Source organism: Paroedura picta, chromosome 7, assembly GCF_049243985.1.
Source record: "Paroedura picta isolate Pp20150507F chromosome 7, Ppicta_v3.0, whole genome shotgun sequence".
Lineage (NCBI taxonomy): Eukaryota > Metazoa > Chordata > Lepidosauria > Squamata > Gekkonidae > Paroedura > Paroedura picta.
In genome coordinates this window covers 87,476,256-87,503,043 of record NC_135375.1, presented here as the reverse complement: position 1 = coordinate 87,503,043, position 26,788 = coordinate 87,476,256, and the positions used below count along the sequence as shown (strand labels likewise).

The 26,788-nt window shown below is 41.4% G+C and overlaps 2 protein-coding genes across 2 annotated transcripts in view; one reads left to right on the top strand and one right to left on the bottom strand.

The window, feature by feature from the left end:
• The window catches only part of SVEP1 (sushi, von Willebrand factor type A, EGF and pentraxin domain containing 1), a 168,047-nt gene extending 154,962 nt beyond the window's left edge, over positions 1-13,085 (bottom strand). The window contains exon 1 of the mRNA XM_077345283.1: positions 12,960-13,085. The gene's annotated coding sequence lies outside the window, so the exon portion shown is untranslated. The remainder of the gene's footprint in view (positions 1-12,959) is intronic.
• The window catches only part of MUSK (muscle associated receptor tyrosine kinase), a 56,635-nt gene continuing 41,877 nt past the window's right edge, over positions 12,031-26,788 (top strand). Inside the window, exons 1-5 of the mRNA XM_077345285.1 lie at positions 12,031-12,229; positions 16,565-16,691; positions 17,872-18,023; positions 18,743-18,870; positions 19,211-19,352. Of these exons, the coding sequence (XP_077201400.1) occupies positions 12,151-12,229; positions 16,565-16,691; positions 17,872-18,023; positions 18,743-18,870; positions 19,211-19,352 (628 nt within the window). The 5' untranslated portion in view covers positions 12,031-12,150. The remainder of the gene's footprint in view (positions 12,230-16,564; positions 16,692-17,871; positions 18,024-18,742; positions 18,871-19,210; positions 19,353-26,788) is intronic.

The window sequence follows — 26,788 nt, the reverse complement described above, 5'->3', positions numbered from 1 at the left end:
TATTAATGAAACAAACCCTTGGAAGAAAGCAGCTTGCAAGAAAAGAACAACTGCAGTTCTAGGGCTCCATACATTTATAGTATTGTGGAGACTTAATGCTGTATCAATATTTTAAAAGTAAAAAACAACTACTGGGTTACGGGACAGCACTTTTTGTAAAATGTATCTCCCCTAAATAGAGTCCTTTTCTATTTTAAAGAAGAAAATTATGTTGCTAGGGTGGTAAGATGGTTCTGGAGGATGTGTCTTCCTTTTTATATTGATAGTAAGCCTTTTTATATGGATATAATAGTTGGATGTTTGAAAATAATAAACACAAAGCATTTGTCTCTGAGTGTTAAATGCATATTAATGAGCTCTTTTACATTAAAAAAATCCTCCTTGGTGTAAACTGCACGGAGTTTTTATTCCAACCCCAGGTCGAGTCAGTCCCTGCCCTCTACACAGAATGCGATTTCCGTTTAGCTTTGGGGCGATTTAAATTTTCCTTCTGCAGCAAGAAGGATTGATCCGGAGTGACCCTACCTTTATTGTGCGATATCTTGGAGTGCTTTTAATGCTCAATATATTTTAAAATCACATTGTTTTGAATCTGGGCTCTCCTCTGTGGTAGGGAACCCATGACTGGCCACAGGTGGTCATGTGATAAGCCTGCCTTAAAGGAGAAGCCCCTAATTTCTCTCAACTTCTGTTGGTCTTTGATTTTTTTTCTGCCTTCTTCGATCCTCTTACCCCCCCCCCCCTTCAAGAAAAGAAAGGATTTTTTCCTCCCTCCTCTGACTTCTTGGATCCTCTCCCCCCTTCAAGAAAACAAAGAACGAGTCTCCATTTGCCTCCCCCCCCCTCTTCTGAGCCTTCCTAACCATGTGCAGAAGACTTTCCTGTTTCAATGGGGGGGGGGGAGGGAAGAGGAAGACTCGAGTTCAAAGCGATCTGAATTCAACAGGATTGACAATGGAATAAACAAAGTAAATGCAGACTCTGCCCTTGAGTGGGAAAGTGGATGTGGCAACGTTCCACAACTAGGTAGGTAGGTAGGTAGGTAGGTAGGTAGGTAGGTAGGTAGGTAGACAGACAGACAGACAGATAGATTCAGGTGGGTGGCTGTGTTGGTCTGAAGTAATGGAACAAAACTGGAGTCCAATCTGAGAAAGTGTGCATGCACATGAAAGCTCACACTTTTAATAAATTTTTGTTGGTCTTAAAGGTGCCATTGGACATATATATATATATATATAAGAATGGGACTAATACTGGACATATATATATATATATATATATATATATATATATATATATATATATATATATATATATATATATATATATATATATATATATGTCCAGTATTAGTCCCATTCTTATATAGCCCTATCAATGTTGCTTTGAAAATGTAGGGGGGAGGATGAAATCAAGGTGGGGGGCAGAGGGGAAAGGAGGGTAGAGGATAACATGGTTCAAAAATGGTAAGTGCATACCAATGGGCATAAATGGGTGGAACAAAAACGATGGAAGCATTACGTGTAACAACTAAAGGTGACTCCAAATTGATTTGAAAAAAGATCGGGGTATAAGTGCTCCCCAAACTTGAAGAAAAACTGCAAAGAAAGAAAGAATGAAAAAACCTACAACCCCCCTCCCCAAAAAAAAGTGCAGAAATCTGAGATTCAGTCAGTTGTAACCCATGACAATATCTTCTCAGGAACTCTTTCCCAAGGGACATTCATCTGTCCCCTTCTGTTATCATCATCTGCTAGACATTAAAAAGACTTTAAAAATTCTGTATGGCATTCCCTTTGGTTTTGTTTTATATGCATTTTCGCACTAGTTTTATTTGTTTTAATACTGGGTTTTATTGGAGGGGGGTTATTAGTTTTATAATGTAATTTTTATTACAAATGTTTTAATTTTTAAGCATTTTGGTGGCCCTTGTGAGCGCAGAAGTGTAGAATATATAAAGTTTGTAAAACAAAAACAAAAAAAGATTGAGCAATTGCATTACCATGTATCTTCCTAGCCAAGCTCAATAATTTGCATTTGAGCTTCCTGATAATTAATATAATGTGATGCTTCTGTCGTGCCAGGGTGTGCCCCCTTGAATGAATGGAGTGATGGTGCACTCAAACATTGACCTGGGGCCACAGAAGACCACACATTGCCCATGAGCAAGAGGAATATGGGTCAAAGAAAAACACCTGGCCACACACTATCCAGTCATCTCCATCATCAGCACTTAATTTGCTGATTAAAGACAGATGTGCAAAAACATAGCCCAGGATCTTAATTTGGGGTTTCATTCCTGAAAACTCTTATCTGTTTGGCAACTTGTCCTTCACTCTGATTGTGAAGACTTCTTAGAAAGGTCACCAAGGCCAGCAAGGCTAAGGGTGGCATCAACCCTAGGGCTGTATCTATTCCAGTTTAGCCTTTGAATAATGGCCAGTTTCTTTTTTTTTTTATTTTCCAGGATTAAAGATAATGAAATACAGGCAATCTACATTGTTAGTACAGAAAAAGAAAGGTTATGCTCTTCATTTAATACATTTAGTTCCCCGTTTCAATCCCCTTTTGTAATATTTAAAGATAATACAATGCAAGTAATCTACATTATTGATACAGAAAAAGATTATGCTCTTCGTTTAATACACTTGATACCCCGTTTCAATCCCCTTTTAACTTATTTTCTTAGGTAAATCAGATAAGGGCCCCATTGTTCTTGAAAACCCTCTTCTCTTCATTTAAGATTATAAGACTGGCTACAATATTATGGACTTTTACCCAAAGCTTATAAACTTTTTCACGTTTGCACCGCATTTAAAAAGAGAAGTCTACTTTGTTACCATTGTTTCAACATTTGTTTGCATAGTTTTTAGCAATTTTAACAATCATAAACAATTTATACTTAACGTGGTCTTAGAGCCATCCACATTTCCACTAGGGAAAAGAAGAGAGGAAAAAATATAAGCCTACTTAGTTGTATGGAAAGAAAAGAAACAAATATATATATATGGGTTGTTAAGGTTGTTAAGTTATATAAGTGTACATTGTTAATACCAAAAATGATAAAATGGAGTCTTCATTAGTTAGTAAAATAAAGTCTTCGTTAGTTACATTTACACCTCCTCAGTTAGGTACCTCCTTTTAGTTATGCTTTAAGTTTAGGCTGAAAGTCACTACAGAGATATGTTAAATAATTCAAATTCAGCTAACATAGGAAATCTAAGACCCCACACTTTCATGGTAGTATAATGGCCAGTTTCTTGTACTAGCAATGTCCTGGACTGACCATTTGATGAAAATCTTTCTCAGTATCAAAGTCAACCAGCAGATGGTAGTGTTAGCATACAATCTAGGCAGGAATTCTTGAAGGAGAGTAAAATCCTAAAAAGAACAGGTTTGCCAAATGTTTGTATACATTGGGTGAAGGACAAATTATACCAGTTTGGAGAATGAAGATTTTGGTAGAAAAAAAAGAGAAAATATCCTCCACCCTCTGTGGAACAGGTGGTGGGATGGTTGAAGCTAAAGTGTCAAATAGGATTGCCCCTTCTGACAGCAAAAGGTTCTGAAAAGGGCTGGCCATAGCTTCGTGGTGGCTTATGTGCTTTGTAGGATGAAGGTCCCAGATTACACAGGCAATTCCCATTGAGAAAGCTCTTTGCCTTAAGGCTTGGAGAATACTGCAAGCCAGAGTATGTAAGTTTGTTTCGATATAATGGAACTTTTCATATCTATGATGACTGCTGTGTTCCTGTTAATGTTTGACCTCAGTTCAAGAAAGTTCGGGGTTGTTTATAAAAAGATATAACACTTGTGTCACCTTATAACACTTGTGTCATGACTTTTGACTTGGCAGAGGATTTCTTAGTGACTCGGAGCTTTGCAGTCGGTTTGTTTTCTTTTGTTAATCGTTTATCCTGTTGCGCTGGCTACAAGACAGGTGTCCACATAAGGTACATGAGCCTCACAACTGGCACGCTTCTGAAACTTGTTGCCCTCAGTACTAATGATGATAATCTCTTTCACTTGTGTAGAATTTATGCAGCCATGGCTTACATGGCTACTGTAAGTGCAGAGATCGTGTCTTAAGATGCATGTATGAAGGAATCAAATCCCCCACCCCCATTTCATATTTGGTTCTTGTTATGTTTAAAACGGGTGCCTGAGGGGAGGGAATGGTTTTGATCAGCTGAAGACACAGAATTCAAAGGTCAGCCTAGGAAATGGAAGCCAAAAAGGGGGCCCTGTGAGAGTCTAGAGAATTTAAAAGGGCTGTGTGTGTTTAGAACAGAAACTGATAGGCAAGATCAGTTCTGGAATACCAGATCAAAGCTATATAAGGAAGGGCAGCCCAAAGACCAAAAAGGGAAGAGAAGGGGAGTGCTAAGGAAGACTGCTGAAAAGGAATCTTTCCTGGCAAATTTGATGGTTGCAGCAGAAGAATTAAAAAAACGACCTAACTAATGAACAAGGTTGAACTGAAAGACAATTGCTTTACCAGGATTTGCTGTGATAAGTAACATCCTAGTTAGGTTCAGCCAAATGTATTTTTCATTATAATTCTATTTTCCCAAAAGCTTTTCAGTTTCCCAGACTCAGATCCCTGCTTTTCCAGAAGTTATTCCAGAAGGATCATGGCCCAGTCACCTGCTCTAAGCCTAACCCCCTCACAGGTAGGTCCCCAGGAATTACAGGTCATCTCCCTGGAGAAAATGGCTGCCTTGGAGGGTGGAGTCCATAGCATTATACCTCCCTGCCTCAAATGCTGCCCAATACTGGCCCTACCCCCAAGTCTCCAGGTATTTCCCAATCCAGAGCTGGCAAACTTACCCACAGGGTTATTGGGGGGATAAAATACAGATGACGAGAATGACATAAGCTGCTTTGGAACCATTTAGGAAAGAAAGACGAGGGTATACATGAAGTATGGATATGATTAATACTCTTTAAGATCTTCAGTGAACCCTCTATGTTGTTGCAGACACAACTTCATCTCCAAAGATTAATTTCCTACCCATGTCTAAAGGCCATCCCATGTCTAAAGGCCATCTAAAGGCCTGTCTGGTAATAGTGAGAAGCTTGGAATCCATAAGAACCTTAAAAAGTTATAAGGCAAAAAAAAAAAAAAAACCCTGTTAGACAGCCCAAAGGGGAGATCCTTTCACTTGGTAAAGACTACAAGTGTGGAAGCTGCAGTTACAAAGCTATGAAAACAGTTTGGGCTCGCCTCACCCTTTCATACAACATAGATTACTATTTGTATGGTGATAGTATGCTTTGTTATTACTAAAATTATGTACATATTTCTCTGTACAGCATAGTAATAGGAGTATCGTATAATGGAACAGTTCATGAAGAGGGTTTTAAAAAGGGAAGAGTACTATGTGACTGTGTGTACGGTATGTATTATTTGTTGTACATCAGTCAGTCAGTCTTTAATGCAGCCCACAGGCCATATGGATGTAGAAAAAAACAGCTATAGATTTAATTATCTACGTAAAATCTCAGCAGTGTAAGGGTTAGAAATACAGCAGATTATGCACAGAATGACATATTGGCCCATATTTTTTATTGTAGAAAGCAGAAACAAAGCTAGATACAGTAGTACTTTGGCCAACCCCCACCAATAAGATTTTGAGAGTCTCTGTATGTTTATAAATGCTGTTACTGCATTTATGTATTTTATTTATTAATTGATTTATATACTGCGCCTCTCTGACTTGCCATTTTGGGGCAGTGAACAACCATTAAATCATCTTTAAACTGCCCGTGGCGCCATGGGCGCCACGGACTAAATAAATGGTTAAGGGATTCTAAGGCGGGATGTGTCCGTGATGAGGAAGGGTCCGGATTGGACCCTTTCTCAGGACAGACAATCGGAGGGACCAATCGGCAGGCGCGCAGCGCCTTCCGATTGGTCCCTCCGATTCCCAGCCCCAGCAACTGCAAGCCGCGCGCAGCGCAGCTCGCAGTTGCTCCCTTTGCCGCCGGCCTGACACGTCGGAGGCGCAAAGCACCTCCGACGCATCCGCGCGGCTGCCAGGAGCTCCCTGCCTGGCGGCCTGATGCAGCAAGAGGCGCGAAGCGCCTCTTGCCGCGTCACGCCGCCACCCAAGGGAGGCCCCAGCAGTCACGCGGAGCGCGGCTGCCGGGGACTCCCTGCCCGCCAAATGACCGCCGCCCGGGGGAGGCCCCGCCACCCGATGGACCTCCCACAATCTGGTAAGTACCTAGAGCCCGCTGTATTACTCATACAGCGGGCTTGATTACTAGTAACATAATAAAACAATAACAATAAGATTAACATTAAAATCAAACAATGCATTAAAAAGCTCTATTAAAACCATTATCAGCAGCAATGATTGTTACTGAGATTGGTGATCATGTTGACTAGGCAGGAGGGAGGGGGAGGGGGATGTGAGGGAGGTCCAGTATTTAGATGATATAGCTTTTTAGCTGGCCTCAATCACTGTTTTCTGCTTTGTAATTCCATGTTCTGTACCACTCAAGATATCATGTCTTTTTTTTTTTTTTGCACTGTCTCAAAATTTGTAGTCCCATTCAGGGTGGGTTCCAGGTTTCGGTGGATTCTAGGTAACAGAATATAAGAGAGACCACCTTCCTTTCTGTACCCCCCTGAAGAACTTTTTGCTCTGTCAACACCAATCAGCTGGTGGTCCCTGGCCCCAAGGAGATATGTCTGGTTTCAACCTTGGCCAGGACATTTTCCGTCCTGGTTCCCACCTGGTGGAATGAAGTCCTGGAACATATCCAGGAGCTAACAAAGTTCCTCAGGGCCTTCAAGATGGAGTTCTTCCACCAGACCTTTGGTTGAGGTTGATGAAATGCAAACATCTAACTTCTATTTGGCCCACATGCCTACCATATAACATCGACCGTGGGAGATTCAGACTATGGTCTGATTTGAATTGGCCAAATTGGCTCAAAAATCAGATTGCTGATGTTGAATATTTTAAAGCTAGAAGTTATTATTGTTTTTTAACTGTTTTAATTTAACTGTAATAATTTAATTCTCTGTATGTGCATATATGATACTGTACACTCCCCTGAGCTGGTCCATCAGGATGGGTGGTATAAAAATCAAATAAATACAATTTTAAAATAAAATAACTGCAGGGTGGGGCTTTCCTTTTTGATTCAGCCTCTTTCTCCTCTAACCTTCCATTTAGCCCCTTTATTTTCTTCTTTAAGCATTTTCTTTTCCATTTCAATTTGCTTACTCCAGTATAAAACCAAAAAGAGAGAAAATGCCTTCCATAGTTTTATTTGGAGTGCTGTTTAATAGAGTTGGCATAATTTGTGCAAATATTGTTCTGGAGGAGCTTCAGTCCCAAGGACTGCAGAAAAGTTTGTCCACTCTCATCATCAGAAGCCAGGGGGCCAATTCACACCCATCCAAAATGCCAAAGCAGATGAATAACCCCAGTATGGGGAAGAGTTTTATTTAGAAACATCCAGCAGAAAGAGGGGAACCTAATTTTATCACTCAGCACTGCATCAAAGGAGCCACCATTTTGCTAATACAAGGTGGGAAGGGGGGGAGAACCTTCCATTTTAATATTGATAAATGTAACACTCAATTACATCATTCTTTGATGCAACCAATTCAATTATCCAAGAAATATCATACTCCAAATTTTTCATTGTGGGTTTACACACATTGTACTGTTTTTAAAATGTTATGAATAAATAAACATTTTATTTCAATTAAAACTTGATGAAGACTCAAGGTCATTTTACATAAGACATTTTCCCTACATGGAAAATACAGGAAGATGCTATAGAGTAGACTATCATGTTTGAAAACAGCATGTTTGTTGACCATGACTCCATATGCTAATCTTTTTCGATTGTCACTTTAAGGGCACTAATTCGATGCAATGATGGCTATGTATATTTTTTGCCTGAGTGTAGCCAGCATGGTAAACATGTGTGCCATAAGAAAGCTTCTCTAATGCATCAGCAAGTTGTAGCAATTTGTAGCAACCGCACTGAGCCTCTGGGGAGGGCGGTATATAAATAAAATAAAATAAATAAAATAAATTGCAGCAAAACAACTCTGACAGCATCTAGGCAAGCAGGCCAACATGTCTGAGACAGAGCAGCCTGGGTCCAGTGTAGCAAGTGCTGTAAGGTCACTTTCCAGTGTTTTATTGCTCTGAAAAGAGAATTAATAAATGTGATGTGATATTCCAAAAAATCCCTTTGCTGGGTCAGAATTGGATGTAGCGTGCATATACAAGATTCCAGTTGTAAGGAGTTTGAGGTATAATTTAAAAATGGCTGAGGACTATAGCAATGGCTTGCATTCCGCTGGCACCATTATCATAGCATTGGCCACAAATACTGGAGGCCAGCAATCTATACTTTTCTGGCACCCTGTCCAATACCAATGCACAACCTTTTCCCGTTGCATCTGTGGCATGCAGAAATGCCAAAAAATTACTCTTGATGTCCACTGATTGGATATTAATAAAGAAAGGGGGAGTGTGTGTGAACAACAACAACAACAACAACTACTACTACTACTACTACTATTATTATTATTATTATTATTATTATTCCCCTCCACTCCCGGAAAAACCCATTAAAACCCCCATTAAAAGACACAAAAATTAAAAAAATACATCACAATACAAATGAGAACATGGCAGACTATTACCCCACCCGACCCTACCTCTAGAGGGGGGAGGAAGGAGGGTTAAGATGACTCAAGTTGTTGCGTAATGCTGGAGGGGGGGCCTTGATCTTCCTCACTGACCCTGGCCTCAACCATGCACCTGGCGGAAGAGTTCCGTTTTGCAGGCCCTGTGGAACGCTGAGAGTATATTAGAATCATGGAAGGGGAAGCTGGTCTGTGGAGCCCTTTTAAGTATCTTCACCAGAAATTCCAGATGGGAAACGGGGTGGTAATTGGCCGTGTCCCAGGGTTTTTTTCAACAGTAGTTTTTTTTTCCAGCAGTAGATGTACCATCACCTCTTTTAACACATCTGAGAACTCCCCTGTCAAAAGAGACAGATTTATTATTTCCCAGAGCGGGAGTCCAGTCCTCCTGTGGCTTGATTTTAGGAGCCAGGAAGGACAGGGGTACAGAGGACAAGTGGTCGCCCTCACTGAATTCAGCAACTTGGTCACTTGGGTTAATGAGAGTCGCCTGAAGTCATCAAACATATTCTCCCAAGACGACCAGTTCACTTTCTGTATCAAGTGTGGGGGATAGGTCATGGTGGAGCATCCAGAATTTATCCCCCAAAGCTCGCAAAGGCCAAAGGATATTATTTGGTGATAGGATTTCAGCTATTTATTCCTGTACTCTGAGCAGCTAAGATTTGTAATTCGTTGCAGATGTAATGCATGGAATTCAATTTAAGTATTTTTAAGATGGGCAGAAGATTTATGAGAAGTCATCTTTACAGTTTCCATGTTCACTGTAAGGAAGAAAAGCATAGCAAAATATTCCAACTATCACCATCTGAACTTCAATTTTAAAAGTGACCTGAATTTTAATCTCTGTCTTGGGGATCAAGCCCAAGCTCCAGAGATCAAAATATCTGATCATTTTTGGACCACTTTTCATCTTGGCTCTCAGGAAATGTTGGCCTATGATATTTAAAAAAAAAAATCATGCCATTTGTATGTCTATTTTTAAATGCTCTGAATAAAAAGAAATTCTGATAATTGCATAAAACTAGATTTTTGCAGTTACATGGAGAATAATCTCACATTATCGGTGTGAAGATGCTTTCTGTATCATTGAAAAAGTGGCTTATAGAATACATATGCTTAGATAAGACACTTGCAAATGTTTTTATATCAAAAGGTGAATGTCACTGTTTTGTTTTGGTGTTTTTTTTTTCTTTAGGAGGGGATGGAGCTATAACAATAAATTGTGTAGTCACTGTGACTCTTATCACAAAGCACTTTTGGATATTCACAGAACTATGTGACGGCAAAGACTTTTGTAGTTCTTGCTTAAAATCTTTTATGATAAATGCCCAATTGAAATGACCTTACCGGGATTTGATTTTGCTTGTAATAGAACAGCTGTCACATTCCACCTTGGATGTAATTGCATATCAATGATTCTTGCGTTTCAGTTAGCACGTACAGCCCCCTGTGGTTTCATGGCTTGCTTTACTGCAAACTAACAAAGCAAATTGGTGTATTAATACTAAACATGGTGTAGAATTACTTTACTAACTAGGGATGGGTATTTTTTTTTCTTTTTAGAAAGAGATGCCCTACCCTACACTTTAGGATTCCATGAAAAGAGGAAACCTTGACTGATACACCCATTCATGCTACTGTGGTCCCTGCTGTGCAATGGTAATTCCCTCTAAAATTGGGTCATTTTCTCCATTAGCCTGAGGTTTGACAGGGAATATCCGCTGGATGAGGGATATAATCCCTAAGAATTTTATTTTATTGGCTTGAACAAATGAAATAGTTACAGTTGTTTCTAACTAAAACAAATGGAAATAGCTGAAGAACAGAGGAAAAAAAGAAACCAAACTGATATAACCAAAATAAAACAGAGAAAAATAAACTAAATTTACCCTAAGAATCTCTGTGCACATGTTCATTATTTTGTTCAGAGGATGTTCATTATTTTGTTTAGTACTTACAAAAAGTTGTGATGATATATGTAGTGGATACTAAAGTAGGGTCATGTAATGATTAAAAATTGTTTGGGAATTGGCTCTGATAGAAAGAGTTCAGTGGCAGAACACAGGATTTGTATGTTATTGTTTTAATCCTATCATCTTTTCTGGTAGGTGTGAGAACCCCCTAATTATCTTGGCTGCCCTTCTCTGTACTTTTTTCCAACTCTGTAATGCCATTTTTGAGATACAGGGACCAGAACTGTACCTAGTATTGCAGATAAGGCCATACACACTATAGATCTGTACAGTGGCATTACTAGGTCAACAATAATATTCTCAATTCTTTTCCTAATAATCCCTAACATTAAGTTTGCCTTTTTCACTTCTACAGCATACTGGGTTGAGAAACATTCTTCAGGCTTTGAGAACCTCCAGAAATGGTACAGATGTGCAGAATATGATTGGGAAGCATAGCTGTGTGCATGACCACCTGGGGCCCTTCCCCTACCCATCCCCTCCAGGGCCATCATTGGCAATTTTGGGAGGGGCATTTACATGACCATATATTTAAAATCTTTTATAAATTTTTAAAAATATATTAAAATTAATTACCATTAATTCAGGAAACCCTTCCAGGACTGTCAAGAAACCACAGGGTTTCATAAAACCCTGGTTGAGAAAGCCTACAATAAGTCTTTGTGCTTTCCTTCACATCTTTTTTTTTGGGGGGTGGGTGGGTGGGAAACTTTGTCAAAAGAGTTTCTCCTTCACACAGTCACACCATAGTGCTGGCTTTATTTATATTTTCTTTTAGCTGTGGCACTGCAATGTTGGACCGAGTTCCTCCATTAAAATATGACTGTATGAGGCTGCAGAGAGAATTTATTAAAATTTATTAAAATGAGTGCAAAAGCCAACCATAGTGCTCCTGGTTCAAGCTTAAATTCTTATAGCTACAGGCATTTCATCAGGAAGCCTAAGCTTGTGACGGGTTTTGCCATTCTCATTCCTAGATCAGATGGACCAACATTCTTCCACAATAAAAAGCAGTTCTGTACCCTTCCCAAAGCCACCTGGATGACCTCAGAATGCAGTCCTGACCAAGCCCTTGGTATAATCTAGCAGGATTGAGAAAAAAAAAACAGCATCAAAAATGAGCAATGAGTATATTTTTCTTTGTCTGAGACAAAGACCTAACACCTTATGCTGTACTGGGTCCAGCTATTATTTTAGAAAGGCATCGAAGCATTGTGCTCCTCACTGTTTGCTTAAAAGGAATGCTCAAGGGATTTGCATTCTCTTGTTTCATGAGCCCCACATTTTGATACTGACCTAAGTGGAAGCGCACCAGCTGGCCATGTCCATCACTGCAGCCAAGTCAAAGAATTCCTGATTATACTTAGAACCTACAGAGTCCGTGGCTGAGAAGAAACTTTGCAATGATCCGTACTTTAATATGAAACAGCAAAGGAATATGCCTGTCTTGGATTAAAGACGACGCATTCCCCCCCCCCCAGACTCATCATGAAAAATTCGCGGAACATTCCACTTGTACATATCTTCACCCTGGCAGCCTTTGGCTTGGCTGAGAAACTCCCCAAAGGTAAACGGTTTGCATCTTTGCTTTGCTTTGTCATTGGCTGAGGACTTTGCATTTCTTTTTCATAGGGGACAGCCCACAGAGGTATGTATGAACAAACTGTTTTCTTCTACAATTGCCTCTGTAATTGTGCCTGAGAAAGTACTGTGGATAAATCTTGTTCCCTTTGAATTTGCAAGTTGCTGTAAACTGTGCTGTGATGAGTAAGGCATTTTTGGGACGGCTCTGTGAAGGGGAAGTGTGTTTATCATACCAAAGGCAAATGCTAAGATGGGAACAGCTGTACTAGACTGTTAGCAGAGTATGCTTTAGGCTGCCATCCCATTCACATTTTGCTGGGGAATGTTCCATTGAACTCAGAGGGAATTACTTTCCTGTAAACATACATAGGACTGCATGGGTTGAACACTCTGAGATTAATCGTTCTGTCTTTATTTGTTTGTGTACAATTTATGGACAACCATACGAATATTCATTACAGTCCTGTGTGCAATTAAAGGGGTATTTCCAATTTATATCAATGAGACTTGTAAATGCACTATATGTTATAAACCATTTATGTATTGGCAGATTTACCATAGTGTCTTAAATTTCACACATAAACATGGGCTTGATCCCAGAGCTTTGATAGTAAGACTGGCTTTTCTATGGCTATTCCTGTGAACTTAAAAAAGGAAAGAAAACCAGCAATGGGAGCCTGAAATTGGTAGAGGAGAACTCGCAAGATACTTACATTTTCTCCCTTCCTGCGATCTGTCCAGTCAAAATCACATCTCAGCAGGTTTCCCACCTTCAGGGAAAAAGATGCAGGGATTTCTTATCATTCTCCCTGTAGGCTGTATAGCAACTTGGTTGGAGGGGATATAATTTTGAATGAACAAATTATATGAAGGGAGCACCCATCCTGCCCCTCTTCTGCTGTTGATTGCAGCCTCCAAAGTTGCCTTTTCATTTTAAAAGTTGGGAGGAGAAGGAGAGTAACTGCTGTGTGAGAACAGCTCTATCTATTAGCCCAAGATCACTCAGCTGGCTGCATGTGGAGGAGTGGGGCTCTCCAGAGTAGAAGCCACCGCTCTTAACCACTGTACCAAGAAACATACAACTGTGTGAAATATCTAGCTTGGCTGTCAGTTATTGATTCTGCATACAGTTTTTTATAGTTCAGCTTGGATAGTTATGTTTTTCTGTGCAAAATTGGGATGAGAGAGGAAGAATTGCTCTTTACAAAAATTTCCAAATGGAACGTTTGGTGAATTAAAATGTATCACCAACATAAGGAAGATACTGGGACTGGGAATACTGATGTCAGTAGTTCAGCCAATAAAAAAAGGCTCCGTTGCAAACACCATGTATTAGTTCCTAGCCATGTGTTTATTGTTATTTAATAAATTTCTCCCCCATCTTTCAGTGGACAAATCTGTCAAGGAATCTAATCCAACAACTACATAAAATTTACTAATACTCAGAAGTCAGGAAAATTCATTTGTTAAAAGGAAATTGCAGTAACAAACTGCAGGGCAAAAAGAAACCACTCATTCAAAAGACCAGACATTGAGCATCACTTCAAGATAATATTCTGGTCTTTTGAATGAGTGGCTTCTTTTTGCCCTGAAGTTGTTGTTGTTGTTGTTGTTGTTGTTGTTGTTATTTATATTATTATATTTATTTATTTCCCGCCTCTCCCGACAGGCTCGAGGCAGGTCACAACAACTAGCCCATTAAAATTCCCATTAAAACATCAAACTACTCGCATGACAGCTAAAAATCCCATCCCTCCCCCATTATCAAAGAGGTGAAGAGGGAAGGATGGGGGAGTAGCGTACACTCCGAGTTTGTTATTGCAATTTCTTTATATAAGAATAATAAATTAGGTCCCAGTTGAGTGTGCCCAGAGAATGCTGGGGGCAAACCCAAAAGGCCCTATCTTGGGTAACTATATGCTTCTGAAGTCTGAGGTGGGGGAGCTGATGGAGGGTTCTGAAGATGATCTTAAGTAAGTTGATGTGCTCACAAAAGGGTACACCAGAAAACGTAAAACAAAAACTGAGATGTGTCATGGCAGAGTATGGCTTGGATAGATTTCTTATCCAGAGAACAACTTTGGTGCCGTAATGCTCACATTGTACTGAAGGTCAGAGCTAACCAATAGCTAAGGCGCAGGTTCCAAGTGAAGGGATGATCATTTTGGCAACTCCAGCGAGTTGCTTTCTGGCTCTCTACCTGGAAAGTGTCACCCAGTCTTTTGCAATAATGTCTATTTTGTGATTGATGTGTGGGCAGGACTGGGTTTTTGCACTCTGAGAAGGTCGGGGGGAGGGTTCCTTTCCACTCACAGGGTTTCCCTAGGTGTGCCGTAGAGAAAGCGTAAAACACAAGTGGGGGACATAGATTGAACAAGCTGTTCATAAATGCCTTTTGATGCCAAGAATGGCATGGAGAAGGAAAAGAAATCCTAGGAGATGCCATTTCAGTCTCCATCACGCATTGCCTTATGACGAAAAACAAAATTATTTAATATTCTTCAATGTAACTTTGATACACTGAACAATTCAGAATGACATCGGTAATGTATGCACCGGTTTCCAGAAAAAGGAGAAATTAGAAATTGCATGACATGATTTTTGGACAAGTTGCTTATCTTTAAGCTGGTTTTATCTCTATGCTGTTTAATTGTTTTATGCTAGTTTTCGATTGGTTTGTGAGGACTTGGATTTACTTGCTGAATGACACTCCACGTTTCTATAAGAAGCGGTGCTCAAGGTGGTTTATGTTATCAAAGTAATTGCATTTAATTCATTCCTTCAAAACAAAGATGCTGCAGGGCCCAACATATTGCTTTCAAGGTAGCCACCAAAAACAGAAAAACATGAAAGAAAATGTGTTGTTAACCTATGTGGTCGTTTTTTCAAATCTGCTCAGTGAGAATGGTGATTGGTAAATAATGTACACAAATAATAAATACTGGAGGGCCCAATATACAAGCTTTGTAAATAGAGAAATGATGATGATGATGATGAAGATGATGATAGTGTAGAATTTTCTTGGGCAGAATTTTATTGTATTTTGTATGCTTTTAATCCTGTAATTGTAAACTGCTTTAAGCTACAATGGAAAGTTTTCGGCTGTAATACATCAGTTTGAATACATTTCTCCTCTGCTCCTAACCAAGAGGAAATTTTTCATAGGCAAACTAAAAGAAAATATAATTTCAAAGCAATTACCCAGACCCTCTAATCATCTTTTATCTTTTACAAGTAGAACTCAAAATACAAATATTGTGTTTCTTTTTTATCAAAAATAAAGGGTACATGTGTAGGAGACAAGGAAGGTGTGCTCTGCAGGAATTATTTGTTGTATATTTAACAATATTAACCAGGGACACTTTCTGTTCAAACTCATCTGCTAGATAACAGCAACCCTGCCTTACACTCTGGCTGTTTCTTCTCCCCCTATTTCTGAAAGAAGGGAGAAGAGACTCAGAAACTCTGAAAGGAAGGATAACAATCTCAGACCGCTATCTTCACACCACTCCTCTGAAAATTCAGACTTAGGCCACACAGTTCGAAGGTGGAACAACAGAAGTGACAGAGCCTTCTACTCTTGTTCTGTCTCTCTAAGGTGTTCTGCAAGTCTCTGACCTTTCCCAAACAGGTTTTATCCTAACTTTGATGACATTAGGAAGTGGGGTCCCCCCCCGCTTCCCCACAGCATGCATCTCTGGCGGTTTTCTGGGTTCCCTCTGATCTTTCCCAAATCTGCTTTGTTGCAATGGAAAGATCCCAGCAAAGAGGTGTTAGTTCTGGTCACTGTGAATGTAGCATTCTAGTGATTTTTGCTGTCACTGTGGTCTCAACCATAGAAACAGGGGGAATTCCTAGAATGCTGCTGATTATCCAGCCATGATGTCACTGTGTCAATTGCACTCCCCCTCCTTACAATTCCCCTCCCAGCTGGCATGGGTCTGGCAACCCCTAGATAGCCACAAAGAGCTAGGAGTTCTCCGTATGCAGTACCCTTCTTGTAGAATGCTGTCCTGTGAGAGGTCTGCATTTACTGTTATTTAGGAAAGCTGTAAACTCTTTCCTGTTTCAAAAGTCTTTTCTGGCACTCGGGTGAGATCTTTACAATACCAACATAAAAGCATGATTCTTTAACTACTGGTTGTTTTTGAATCGTTATTGTTTTACATTAATTATAATTGATTCTGACTTTTAAATTATTATAAGCAGCAGTGTGTGTTTGTGGAGGGGGCTTATAAGACATTGGTTCAATTAGGCTCATGGTTCTTTCATTAACATTATTCATCTGCTCAAGCCATTTTTATTTTCTGTTCTGCAGCACCCATTATATCTACTGCTCTGGAAACAGTAGATGCTCTGGTCGAAGAGGTGGCCACTTTTGTGTGTGTGGTAGAAGCTTATCCCCAAGCAGAAGTTACCTGGACCCGTAATAACATTCCTATCAGGTAAGAATTACATGCATGAAAAGAATTACAAACAAGTTACTATTAATTTACACTAAACTCTAAAATACATACACATGGAGCTGCCTCTTACTAAATCAGACCTTAGTCCATCAAGGTCACTACTGTCTCCTCAGATGGGCAGCAACTCTCTAGTGTCTTTCATGACACCTACTCCCAGGTCCTGTAACTGGAGATGCTGGGGTCTGAACCTGGGACCTTCTGCATTCTAAGCAGATGTTCTACCACAGAGCCATGGCCCTTTCCCATAATACAATAATGTCCAACAATTATTGGGTTATTGATGGCTCTACCCTCATGGTAGTCCTTACACCATAAATGTAGAATATTATAGGACCACAGCACACAGTTTTAAAAACATCCATGAGATATATTTTACCTGTGCGCCTAAATGAACCTGGAAGCACATGAGTCCTACAGGTATATTTGTCTGAATGCTTGATGGCAAATTAGGTTTTCACTATGCAACACAGGGAGTGGTCCTAAAGCAGGCACCAGCTCTGAATCAGAATACTTTTATTGGTATATATAAGACAACATATTTAAAATTAGACATTTCAAGGGTTACAGAAGTGATGAAATCATGTGTATAATTTAGAATAGCCAACATTATCTTGACTACCACAATAAATGCAGGGTCTTTATTTGATTAATAGTACATTAATCAAATGCTTCTCATCCGCACGAAAAAAATTAATTTTCTTCAGGTAACTCACTAAAGGACAACACAATTGAACAAACCTAGGACATTCAATAAGCATATAGTAAAGTGTGTCAGGAACGTTACCTCCATACACACAGAATCTCTTGGAAGCGGGAATATGGAGAAATCTGCCCTGAGTTCCATTTGAGGGGAAGATGTTTAAACGTGCTAACAGATTTGTTAAAGTAGTTGGGTGAATAGTGATCACCCAAGAGGTGCAAAAACTCTGGCTTAGGAAATTCTTAAGTGATTTGGGGAGGGATCATGGCACCCTTCAAAGCAGCCATTCTCTCTGTGGTAGCCATTGTCTTTGTGGTCTTTTCTTGGAAGTTCTTTGTCAGAATTAGTATTTTTTAATGTATTGCAAAATGGCAGCTTAACGCTTTTCATAATAATAGTTTTGTAATATGCAGTATGCTTATTTAAAAATTTTAATATATATGTATATAATATCTTCAGGCCCTTTGACACACGATACAGCATTCGTGAAAATGGGCAGCTTCTCACCATTCTGAGTGTGGAGGACAACGATGATGGGGTGTACTGCTGTACTGCAAACAACGGAGTAGGAGCGCCAGCAGAAAGCTGTGGGGCCCTGCAGGTGAAAATGAGTAAGTATAAGCATATTGTGCTGATCAGGGCCTGACCTGATAAGACATTTTGCACACGTCTGCTTACATTTCTTGTTCAGCTGGGGTTGGATGCAGACTTAATTGGCAATTTCCAACAATTGTCCCTTCCTGCTGCAGACCCCCTATTGTTGTTCCTCAGGATCTCTTCTCTCCCAGAAGCACCATTTTGCAGAGACTGGGGGACTGCACTGGGAGAGGGGAGGTAGGAAAAATTGTCCTTAATTTAGGATTGCAGCCTCACTTGCAACTTGTCCCAGCTGGTTTTTCCCTTGCTGGTTCCTGCTATCTTTTTTTCTCCCTTGCAGTCCAAACCTCCCCAAACTGTTTTCTACACACATGGCTGGAACAGAGATAGATAATTCTAGAGTTTGCACATGTCCAAGTCAGGACATGTGGAGCAGAGAGGGAGAAACAGGGCCCTTCCATGGCCACTTTGGTTCAAGAAAATAGTGTGCTGCCCTTATGAACAGCCCCTTGATGCCACATATACCACAAGCCAGGTCAAGGAACCCCTGATTCGATTTGGGTCACATGTAATGTTTAGCAAAGTTTTAGAATGACTTCTCCTAAATGTAGAACTTTTCTGAGCCATGAGATATTGAAAATAGTTGAAGTACATATATTTGTACTATGTTGGTTGCGTTGCTTTTGAGTATGTGGTTGTCATCTCAATTTTATCTTGGCCTTTTAAATTTTAGGACCCCGAATAACTCGTCCACCTTCCAATGTAAAGATAATTGAAGGTTTAAAGGCAGTTTTCCCATGTACTACTATGGGGAATCCAAAGCCTTCTGTGTCATGGATCAAGGGAGAATATAGTATAAAGGTGAGTAGATGATAGAACTTATATAATCAAGCATCCCGTTGCACCCTTTTGGGGGGGAGCATCTTTTTCTCAGTGGGACAGCATCTGCTTTGCTTACAGAAGATCCTGGGTTCAGGCCCTGGCATCTCCACCTGAGACCTCAGAAAGCCTTAGCCAATCTGAGTACACAGTACTGTCCTTGATAGACAGATTATCTGATTGTATGTTAGAGAGCCTTGTGTATTCATGTGATGTTGGTTTAGTGATGCTGCTGGATGCAGAAGGCTTAGGTTGGCTCATATGCATACTAATAGAAGCTCTGTCCCTTCTCACTCTCAGTTGGTCTGCTCATTGGTTGCAGGAAAACACCCGGATTGCCATTCTTGAATCAGGCAGTTTACGGATTCATAATGTTCAAAGAGAAGATGCTGGCCACTATAGATGTGTGGCAAAGAACAGCCTTGGAACAGCCTATTCAAAACCTGTAACTCTGGAAGTGGAAGGTGAGCATTTGGGATGGGCAGAAACCGGCTCAGGAACTAAAATGTGTGACAAATTTAGGCCGGTTCATAGTTTGTGAACTGAAGTTCATGGTAGGTCCACCAGCATGAACTTCCTATGAATTTTCAGGTAGTTAGTGGAGATTCCTGTAGGCTACTGAATGGATACCCTTTCAGAAAGACTGATTCTACTCAAACAAAATGTTTACCAAACTGCAAACCAACAGGGGTGTTTGATTCTCCAGCTTTGGAAACTCTGTTGTCAGTTTCAAACTAGTCATGTCAGTTTCAAAGGGTCCTCCCCTTTGCCAGCATTCCCTTCTGTTCACTTCCCATTTTCTTGCATAGAGCTTGCAAAATCCTACCCTTCTTGTTTGTGACTCTGTACTTTGAGATCAGTCCTTTTAAGCTTGCAGTGCCAGTGGCACTGGGTTCTTTGACTCTCTATAATTGCACTGGTACTGTTGGATACCCTATACATTGTACTCATTCTTCTGGGCTTGCAAAATGTCTCCAACCTGGCATTGCCACAGTGGTAATAGGTTTTACTGAATACTAGTACTTTGCACTGGTTCTGCTGGGCTTCCAACCACCTTTTGCATGGCGTGTGATTCTGTGCTAGACATCAGTCCTGTTGAGCTGGCCTTGCCACATTGGCACTGGATTCTGCTGGGTACTCTGTGATTGCACTGGTATTGCTGGACACCTTGTACATTTCACTGGTTCTGTTGAGCTTACAAAAATGCCCCCATTTTCCATTTCTATTGCAGTGATTTTCTGGGTCTTTGATTCTGTTATGCTGGGCTTCTATATCCCTTGATTTTGTTTGTTTGTGTGTGTGTTTTCCAACCTTCCAATGGAAACAATGGATGATGGAGGCACTTTATGGGGGGGGGCATAGCTTGAACCCTCTAAATCCAATCCTCACCAAACATGGAGAGTAGGTAGAGGAGAGCCAGCCAGACATTTCCTGTGAGCTTGGTGTCTGTGGCTTGCACAGGATACATTCTATATACTCCTGAGTCTGCACCTGTCAAAATGGCTGCCTGTCAGCTGTCATTTCCCCAGAAAGCACTTTCCCTGAGGTCATCTTGTTTGGGAGGCCTTAACCCCATTGTGAAATACAATCCTCCCCCAACTTTGAGGGACGATAGAGAACAGTCAGCTGAAGAATTCTGCGAGTTTGGTGTCTCTAGCACAGTGTTTGTGGGGAATCTAGTACACACCATACCTCACAAACGTAACTAGTTGCTTTGACTCTTAAAAGGTTGTGACAGTTTGTGGATTGTAAACTGGGCATGCTGCAAACCACAAACTGAACTGCATTTTCCTGGTTGATGCCCATCCCTATTGAGCAACATGTTTAGAATAGTTATACAAGGACTTAGCTTTCGGCTCAGTATTCATAACTGGAAGTATATGTGAGAGAAAATATGAAAGGTTAGAAGAGTCGTCTGGGAAACCTGAAACCAGGGCTGTAGCTCGGTTCCAATGAATGAACAAAATGCTAAGTGGCAAGAAAGACCCACCATTAGGTTTTTCATTGGAAACTACGAATAAAGAAAACATACTTTCTGAATGCTTCTCATGCTATAGATAGAAGGATGTACAGTAGGGATTTCAAGGATTGAAAAAGGCACTTAGTCACAGCTGCTATGCTAGGAACAACTGTAATATCCACAGAAGAGCAGGACATAGAGTTACGTTAATGGGACCCTGAATAACATGGTGCTGTCTCACTTGAAGCTATTCCGATGTTACTCCTAGGAACATCTACATATTCCAGCCATATGACTAGAAAATCTCTCACACTTGTGACACATTTCCTAGTGGCGCATATCCCGCTGAAATGGTTCATAAGTATGTGAAAGATTTAGATGTGATTAGGAGGGATGCAGGGTAAAATACAGAGGCAACAGCCAGCACTCTGGTTACTATTGGCTCAAGTCTGCATTTCTTCTTTTATAGCCCCCCACTCTACAGAATGGGGTGTTTGAGAAGATGAAGGAAATTTGGTGAAGCTGCTGCAAAGCCACTTTATTTGCTAGGGCTTTGATAGGTATTGGGTCATTTGTGTGGGAAGGGTCACTTGGAGTTATATGGGTAACAGGTCATTTGTGGGGGGAGGGTCAACTGGAGTTTTATTGCCTTTTGTATGTTTAAAAGTTTGTTTAAAATTTGGATTTGCAAGCTCCTTAAACCACGGGGAAAGGTAGAGTATAAAATTCAGTTGATCAATTATGAGGTACTTTATAGTTGGGTATACTCGAATGCACACCTAGCAGCATTTTTCAGTGGTAGGAGCATGATCTGTGTTTGTTGATGCTGTGATCATTAATTAATTTTATATACCTGGACTGGAGAGTTTCATTGTTAGCATCAGGGAACCACGTGGGTGAAATTAGAAAGACCATCAGCTATTTTCAAAATTGATTCAGTCACCTGAAGACAAAGGGAGATACTATAGAAGTACCTTCTAATGAAAGAAGCTAGGAATCAAATCATGTCAATTTAGTTCATTCGTATTAAAAAAAAAACCACAACATTAACTACATGTCCTAAGTGCATGTCCTAAGGAGAGACAATGAGGTACATAGGTGAGATAGTTTAATCAGTTGTGCTCTTAGAACCTCAATGAAATCAAATTGATTGTGCAAACATTGATATAGCAAATTTCTAAAGGTAGAAAGTGGAAATCCCTGATTCCAGTGAAGTTTCTGGCCACAGTCTCAGGCAGTAATGGGGCTTTGCTTTCTTCTCAAAACTAAATGCATTCCAGTTATAGGCCAAGTGACATCAATGGGATTATCTCAAGGGTGAGACCAAAAATCACAATAGCAGCAAACCCCCAAATATAAATACACTTGCATATAACATTTTAATATAGGCATTTTTGAACCTACATAATGTATACTATGGATGGTCAGAGAGGGTAGCATGTAGCTATTGGGAAGTCATTCCCACATTCAGAAGCCTGGCTGTACTGTAATGTCCTGAATAGTAAGGGCCTTTTCGCACAGGGATCTTTGTTGCAAATTGTTTGCGGAATGAAAAATCGCCATTTAAAATAGTGGAATTCGTCGTTATGCATACCTGCCTTTGTAGTGGAATCAGTTGCGTTTTTTAGCGTTTCCCACAGGCTTCCGGTCTCGGCAGAAATCGCTAGAAAGGAAGCGCTATTGCCAAGCTCGTCCCGCCCCTGGCCGTCAAGCAGCCAATGGGAAGCCGTTAGCATGCTCCCAAACAGCCCCTTTCCCTTTAAGAAAGGTTTTTTTTTAAAAAAAACGACCCATAGCAACGAATCTAGGTAGATTCATTGCTACGGAGAGACCCATCCAGCTGCCTAATGTGAGCTGTCGTTTGATTGTATGATCGTTTGCACGCTGCCTCGAGTGATAAAAAAAAAATCCCCCCCCCCCTCTCACGGGCCCGATTTTCGGCTGAATTTATTTGTAAAAAATAAAGGGACTTTATTTCAGCAAACGGGCTTTTCAGTGGTTTGTGCTTAGTGACTAAAGGTGAAGGACTGAAGCCAGGGAAGCCTCTAAACAGAAAGAGGCTCGCCGGTGCGTTTATCCCCGCTCGCTCGGAGAAAAAAAAATGGCGATCGCTTCGCCGGAAGTTTGGAGGAGAGAGCTAGGGGGAGGGACTTTGAAGAACCAGCAACAATGGTAACGCACAGGTCTTTAGCGCTACTGTTGCAGATTGGTTGCAGGAGTGTATCGCTATCCGGAGGGTGAATCCACTTTTCTGGATTCCCCTGAAAGCGCCACAATGAAGCGCTTTTTGCTGATTGGTTTCAGGATTGTTGCAGATTGTCTACGACGTCGTGGGTTATGGCAAATTAGTAGCGTTTCCAAATAGCAACCATTGTGCTACTTTGAAGCCGTGCGAAATGGCCCTAAATTTTCTGGTTAAAGACCATCACCTCATTTTTCTGTCCTATGCTTGCACAAATCATACCACATAAAAATGCATAGTCCTTCCAACGATTTGCTGGGCCTCTGATTAGACCTCACTGCAGGACATGCCCCCAATAGGGTGGCACTATTTTCCCACTGATGGCCAGTCAAAGGCTCTTCCCTGCCCCTTTCCTCCTCCTCCATGCTGCTTCCCAGCACTTGGTGTAAGTTGGGAAATTGGGGATGGCTGTCTAGATATGCTCCATGGAGCCCACACTGGCCATGCCACACTTTCAAACCTCCTAGCCACTGGGAGTGCTAGAGGGGCGTGTCTGCTCTCACTCCATTGCACCAGACTGCGTGGCCCACCTCATTGCCAGGCCTGCCCTGCCCTGTTGGGGCCGTATCGCCCTCCCTCTGCCTTTCTATTTTTAAAATGGGCTTTCTTCCTAGAACTAAAATAAAAGATTTGCTTTCAATAAAAGGATTGGATTTAGGAATACTGGCACTTTTTATTATCAATCCTGGTAAATTCCAGTAATTGCTCTGGCAGATGCATCACAGCAACAAGCAACAAGCTTCACGAAAGAAATAAAGAAAGTTTCAATAATAACTAGGTTACTCCAGTTTCTAAAATCACCACTGATGCCCTTCCAGCTCTCACAGGCTTGTTTCTGGCTGCAGTTTTCTGCCCTCCCCCCACTTCTTTTCTCTCTCCCCTCTTAGATCAGAATTAGGGGCTGTTGGGAGATAAAGTCCCTCTGAAATCTCATTACCTTTACCTAGTTCTTGTTCAGCAGTCAAATGTGCATGAATGAAAGGGATCCTAATTTGGCAGCTGCTATGAACACATGGCCCACCCTTAATCTTCTACATGTGAGCAAAGGGACGCCTTACGTGCACAGAACAAAGTCCAGCAATGGCATGAAGAGAACTTCCTTGCTCATTTCCTTAGGAAGGTAATTCGAACACATCTTATCCTTGCATGCACTTGCCTTTGGGGATTTGCTGTGTATACAGCAATGAGTAATTATATTACACTGGTTCTCTATAGATAAGGCGGATAGAAATAGCCTACATTTTACATAAAATTCCTTGGAGTTCTTGTAAATCGACTCTCAGTCAGTTGTATTGAAGCTGTGAAGACCCCAGCCTCCTTTCCCAAAGCCAACCTTCTCGCTGCTGACTGCTCTGGCTGCAGGTCTCTTTATTTCTCCCTCTGTTCTTCTTAATCTTGTCCTTTTTCTAAGGGGCTGATGGCTGAATACAGAACTCCCCTGTTTTATCCCCCTAAGAGCCCTGTGAAGTAGCTCAGGCTGAGAGAGATTACTGGTAATGCTGTGACTTGAACCACGACACTGCCCTTCCCTTCCTCCTCTTTTTCCTATTGTATTTTTTTCTTCCTCCTTCGTCTCTTCCTGCTCTGGGATAATGGCTCTCACTAGCACACCACACCATACTTCTCCTCCATGGTATCGAAAGCCCTTTCTTTTAGGATGATTCTGTTATGATTTTCCAGCACATTTTCACTGCATCAGATTCGAAGACTGTTTCCGCAAGGAGGCGCAAGCCTCGTGCTGCCTCCTGCCTGCAAACGTGTGGTTGTAAGCCGCACATTTGCATGCCTCCACGTGGCAGACCCCTGCCACATTTTCCCTCTGCCTCGTGGCGGCGGTTTGCTTCCCAAACAGGCTGCAAGGGAAAAAAAAACCAAACTTCTCTCCCCCCCCCCCCCACTCCTTGACTTGTCAATAACAGCAAGCCACAAATCACAGCACATATGGGCTTGCCCCTGGTTGCTCCCTGATTAGAAGCACGAAAGGAGGTGGCAAAGTAGCGTGTTACACCTAGAAAGCATAAAGTGCATTTAGATTCTTGAGGGGGAGATGGGGAAGGTGGAGGGATGTGGAGCCCTCATTTTTGACATTTAACTTTCTGGAGCGTCCCCAGAAAGTGGGTGCTATTGTTACGGCAAATTTGCTTTTGTAACATGATCATGTTCAAAATTTAAGAAAAATATATGAGAGGAGGGTGGGAGGAGAGGCAGATTACTGGTTGGAGTTGATTCATTATCACTTGAGGAGGGAATTAGGGTTGGGCGCCTTGGTGCCCAAAGCGGCCAGTCACTCCCAATGTAGCCAGTGCCGCGCAGGCATTGGAGTGCCGGCAGATGCACACATGCAGGTGCTGAGCCTGCACTCGCCAATGTGCTGATGCCCGCACCTCCCTTCCCCTCCCCCCCATGGCTTGGCACTGGCTGCATCGGGAGTGACCGGCCACTTCGGACACCGAAGCACCCAACTCTATTGGAAATGGAGGAGGAAGCAGACTTGAATCCTGAGCTTCCTCATTAGATACCGGTTAATTCTGTCCTAGGGGAAGGGGAGAAATTGTGTTTTCTGAGGATTCACAAACCACATGGCAAACAAGGAAAACATTGGGATCTGCTCCTTAAGAGCCTGATTTTGGTGTGAAAGGTTTGTTATTCTGCCAAACATTAGGGAGGCCATTGCAGCATTTTTTCACTGCTGCGGAAACAGTCTTACTCTTTCCTCTTCCTGATGCGGAGATTCTGCTAAATTAGGGCTATCATGTTACAAGGCCTCTCCCCTCACTGGTGAATTGTCCTCCAAATTCCTGGAGACATTTAGCAATCTCTGGACAGCTGATGTTAAGGTAGAGTTGCCAAACTCTAGGTGGGCCTCCTTGGAGATCTTCCAGAATTAGAACTTAACTCAGGCAGGCAGTAGAAATCAGTTTCCCTGCATAAAATGGCTGCTTTGGAAGGCAGACTCTATGGTGTTATATCCCCATTGAAGAGTTGCTTCCCAACTTCCCCTTGACCGGCTGTATTCTCAAGACCTCCAGGTATTTACCAACCCAGAGTAGGCAAATATATCTTAATATCAAACTAGAAATGAAAATGGGAGGCCCATAGATGGCTCTCATGGCATTTTGCAAACGTTGTTGTTACTGGGGGAGGGCATGATTTGGATCAGGGCCAGTACGCTGGGAGGATTTATTTCTTCTCAGTTATCACAAACAGCTCTGTTAATGTTTAGGGCTGAATCCACCAATAGATCACAGGAATCTTGCTCAGCAAAGGGAAAAAAGCGATCGCCATTTTTTTTTCTCGGAGCGAGCGGGGATAAACGCACCGGCGAGCCTCTTTCTGTTTAGAGGCTTCCCTGGCTTCAGTCCTTCACCTTTAGTCACTAAGCACAAACCACATAAAAGCCCGTTTGCTGAAATAAAGTCCCTTTATTTTTTACACATAAATTCAGCCGAAAATCGAGCCCGTGAGAAGGGGGGGGGGGAATTTTTTTTTATCACTCGAGCCAGCGTGCCAACGATCATACAATCAAACGATAGATCACATTAGGCAGCTGGATGGGTCTCTCCAGTGCAAGGAATCTACGTAGATTCGTTGCTATGGGTCTGTTTTTTTTTTTAAAAAAGCTTTCTTAAAGGGAAAGGGGCTGTTTGGGAGCATGCTAACGGCTGCCCATTGGCTGCTTGACGGCCAGGGGCGGGACA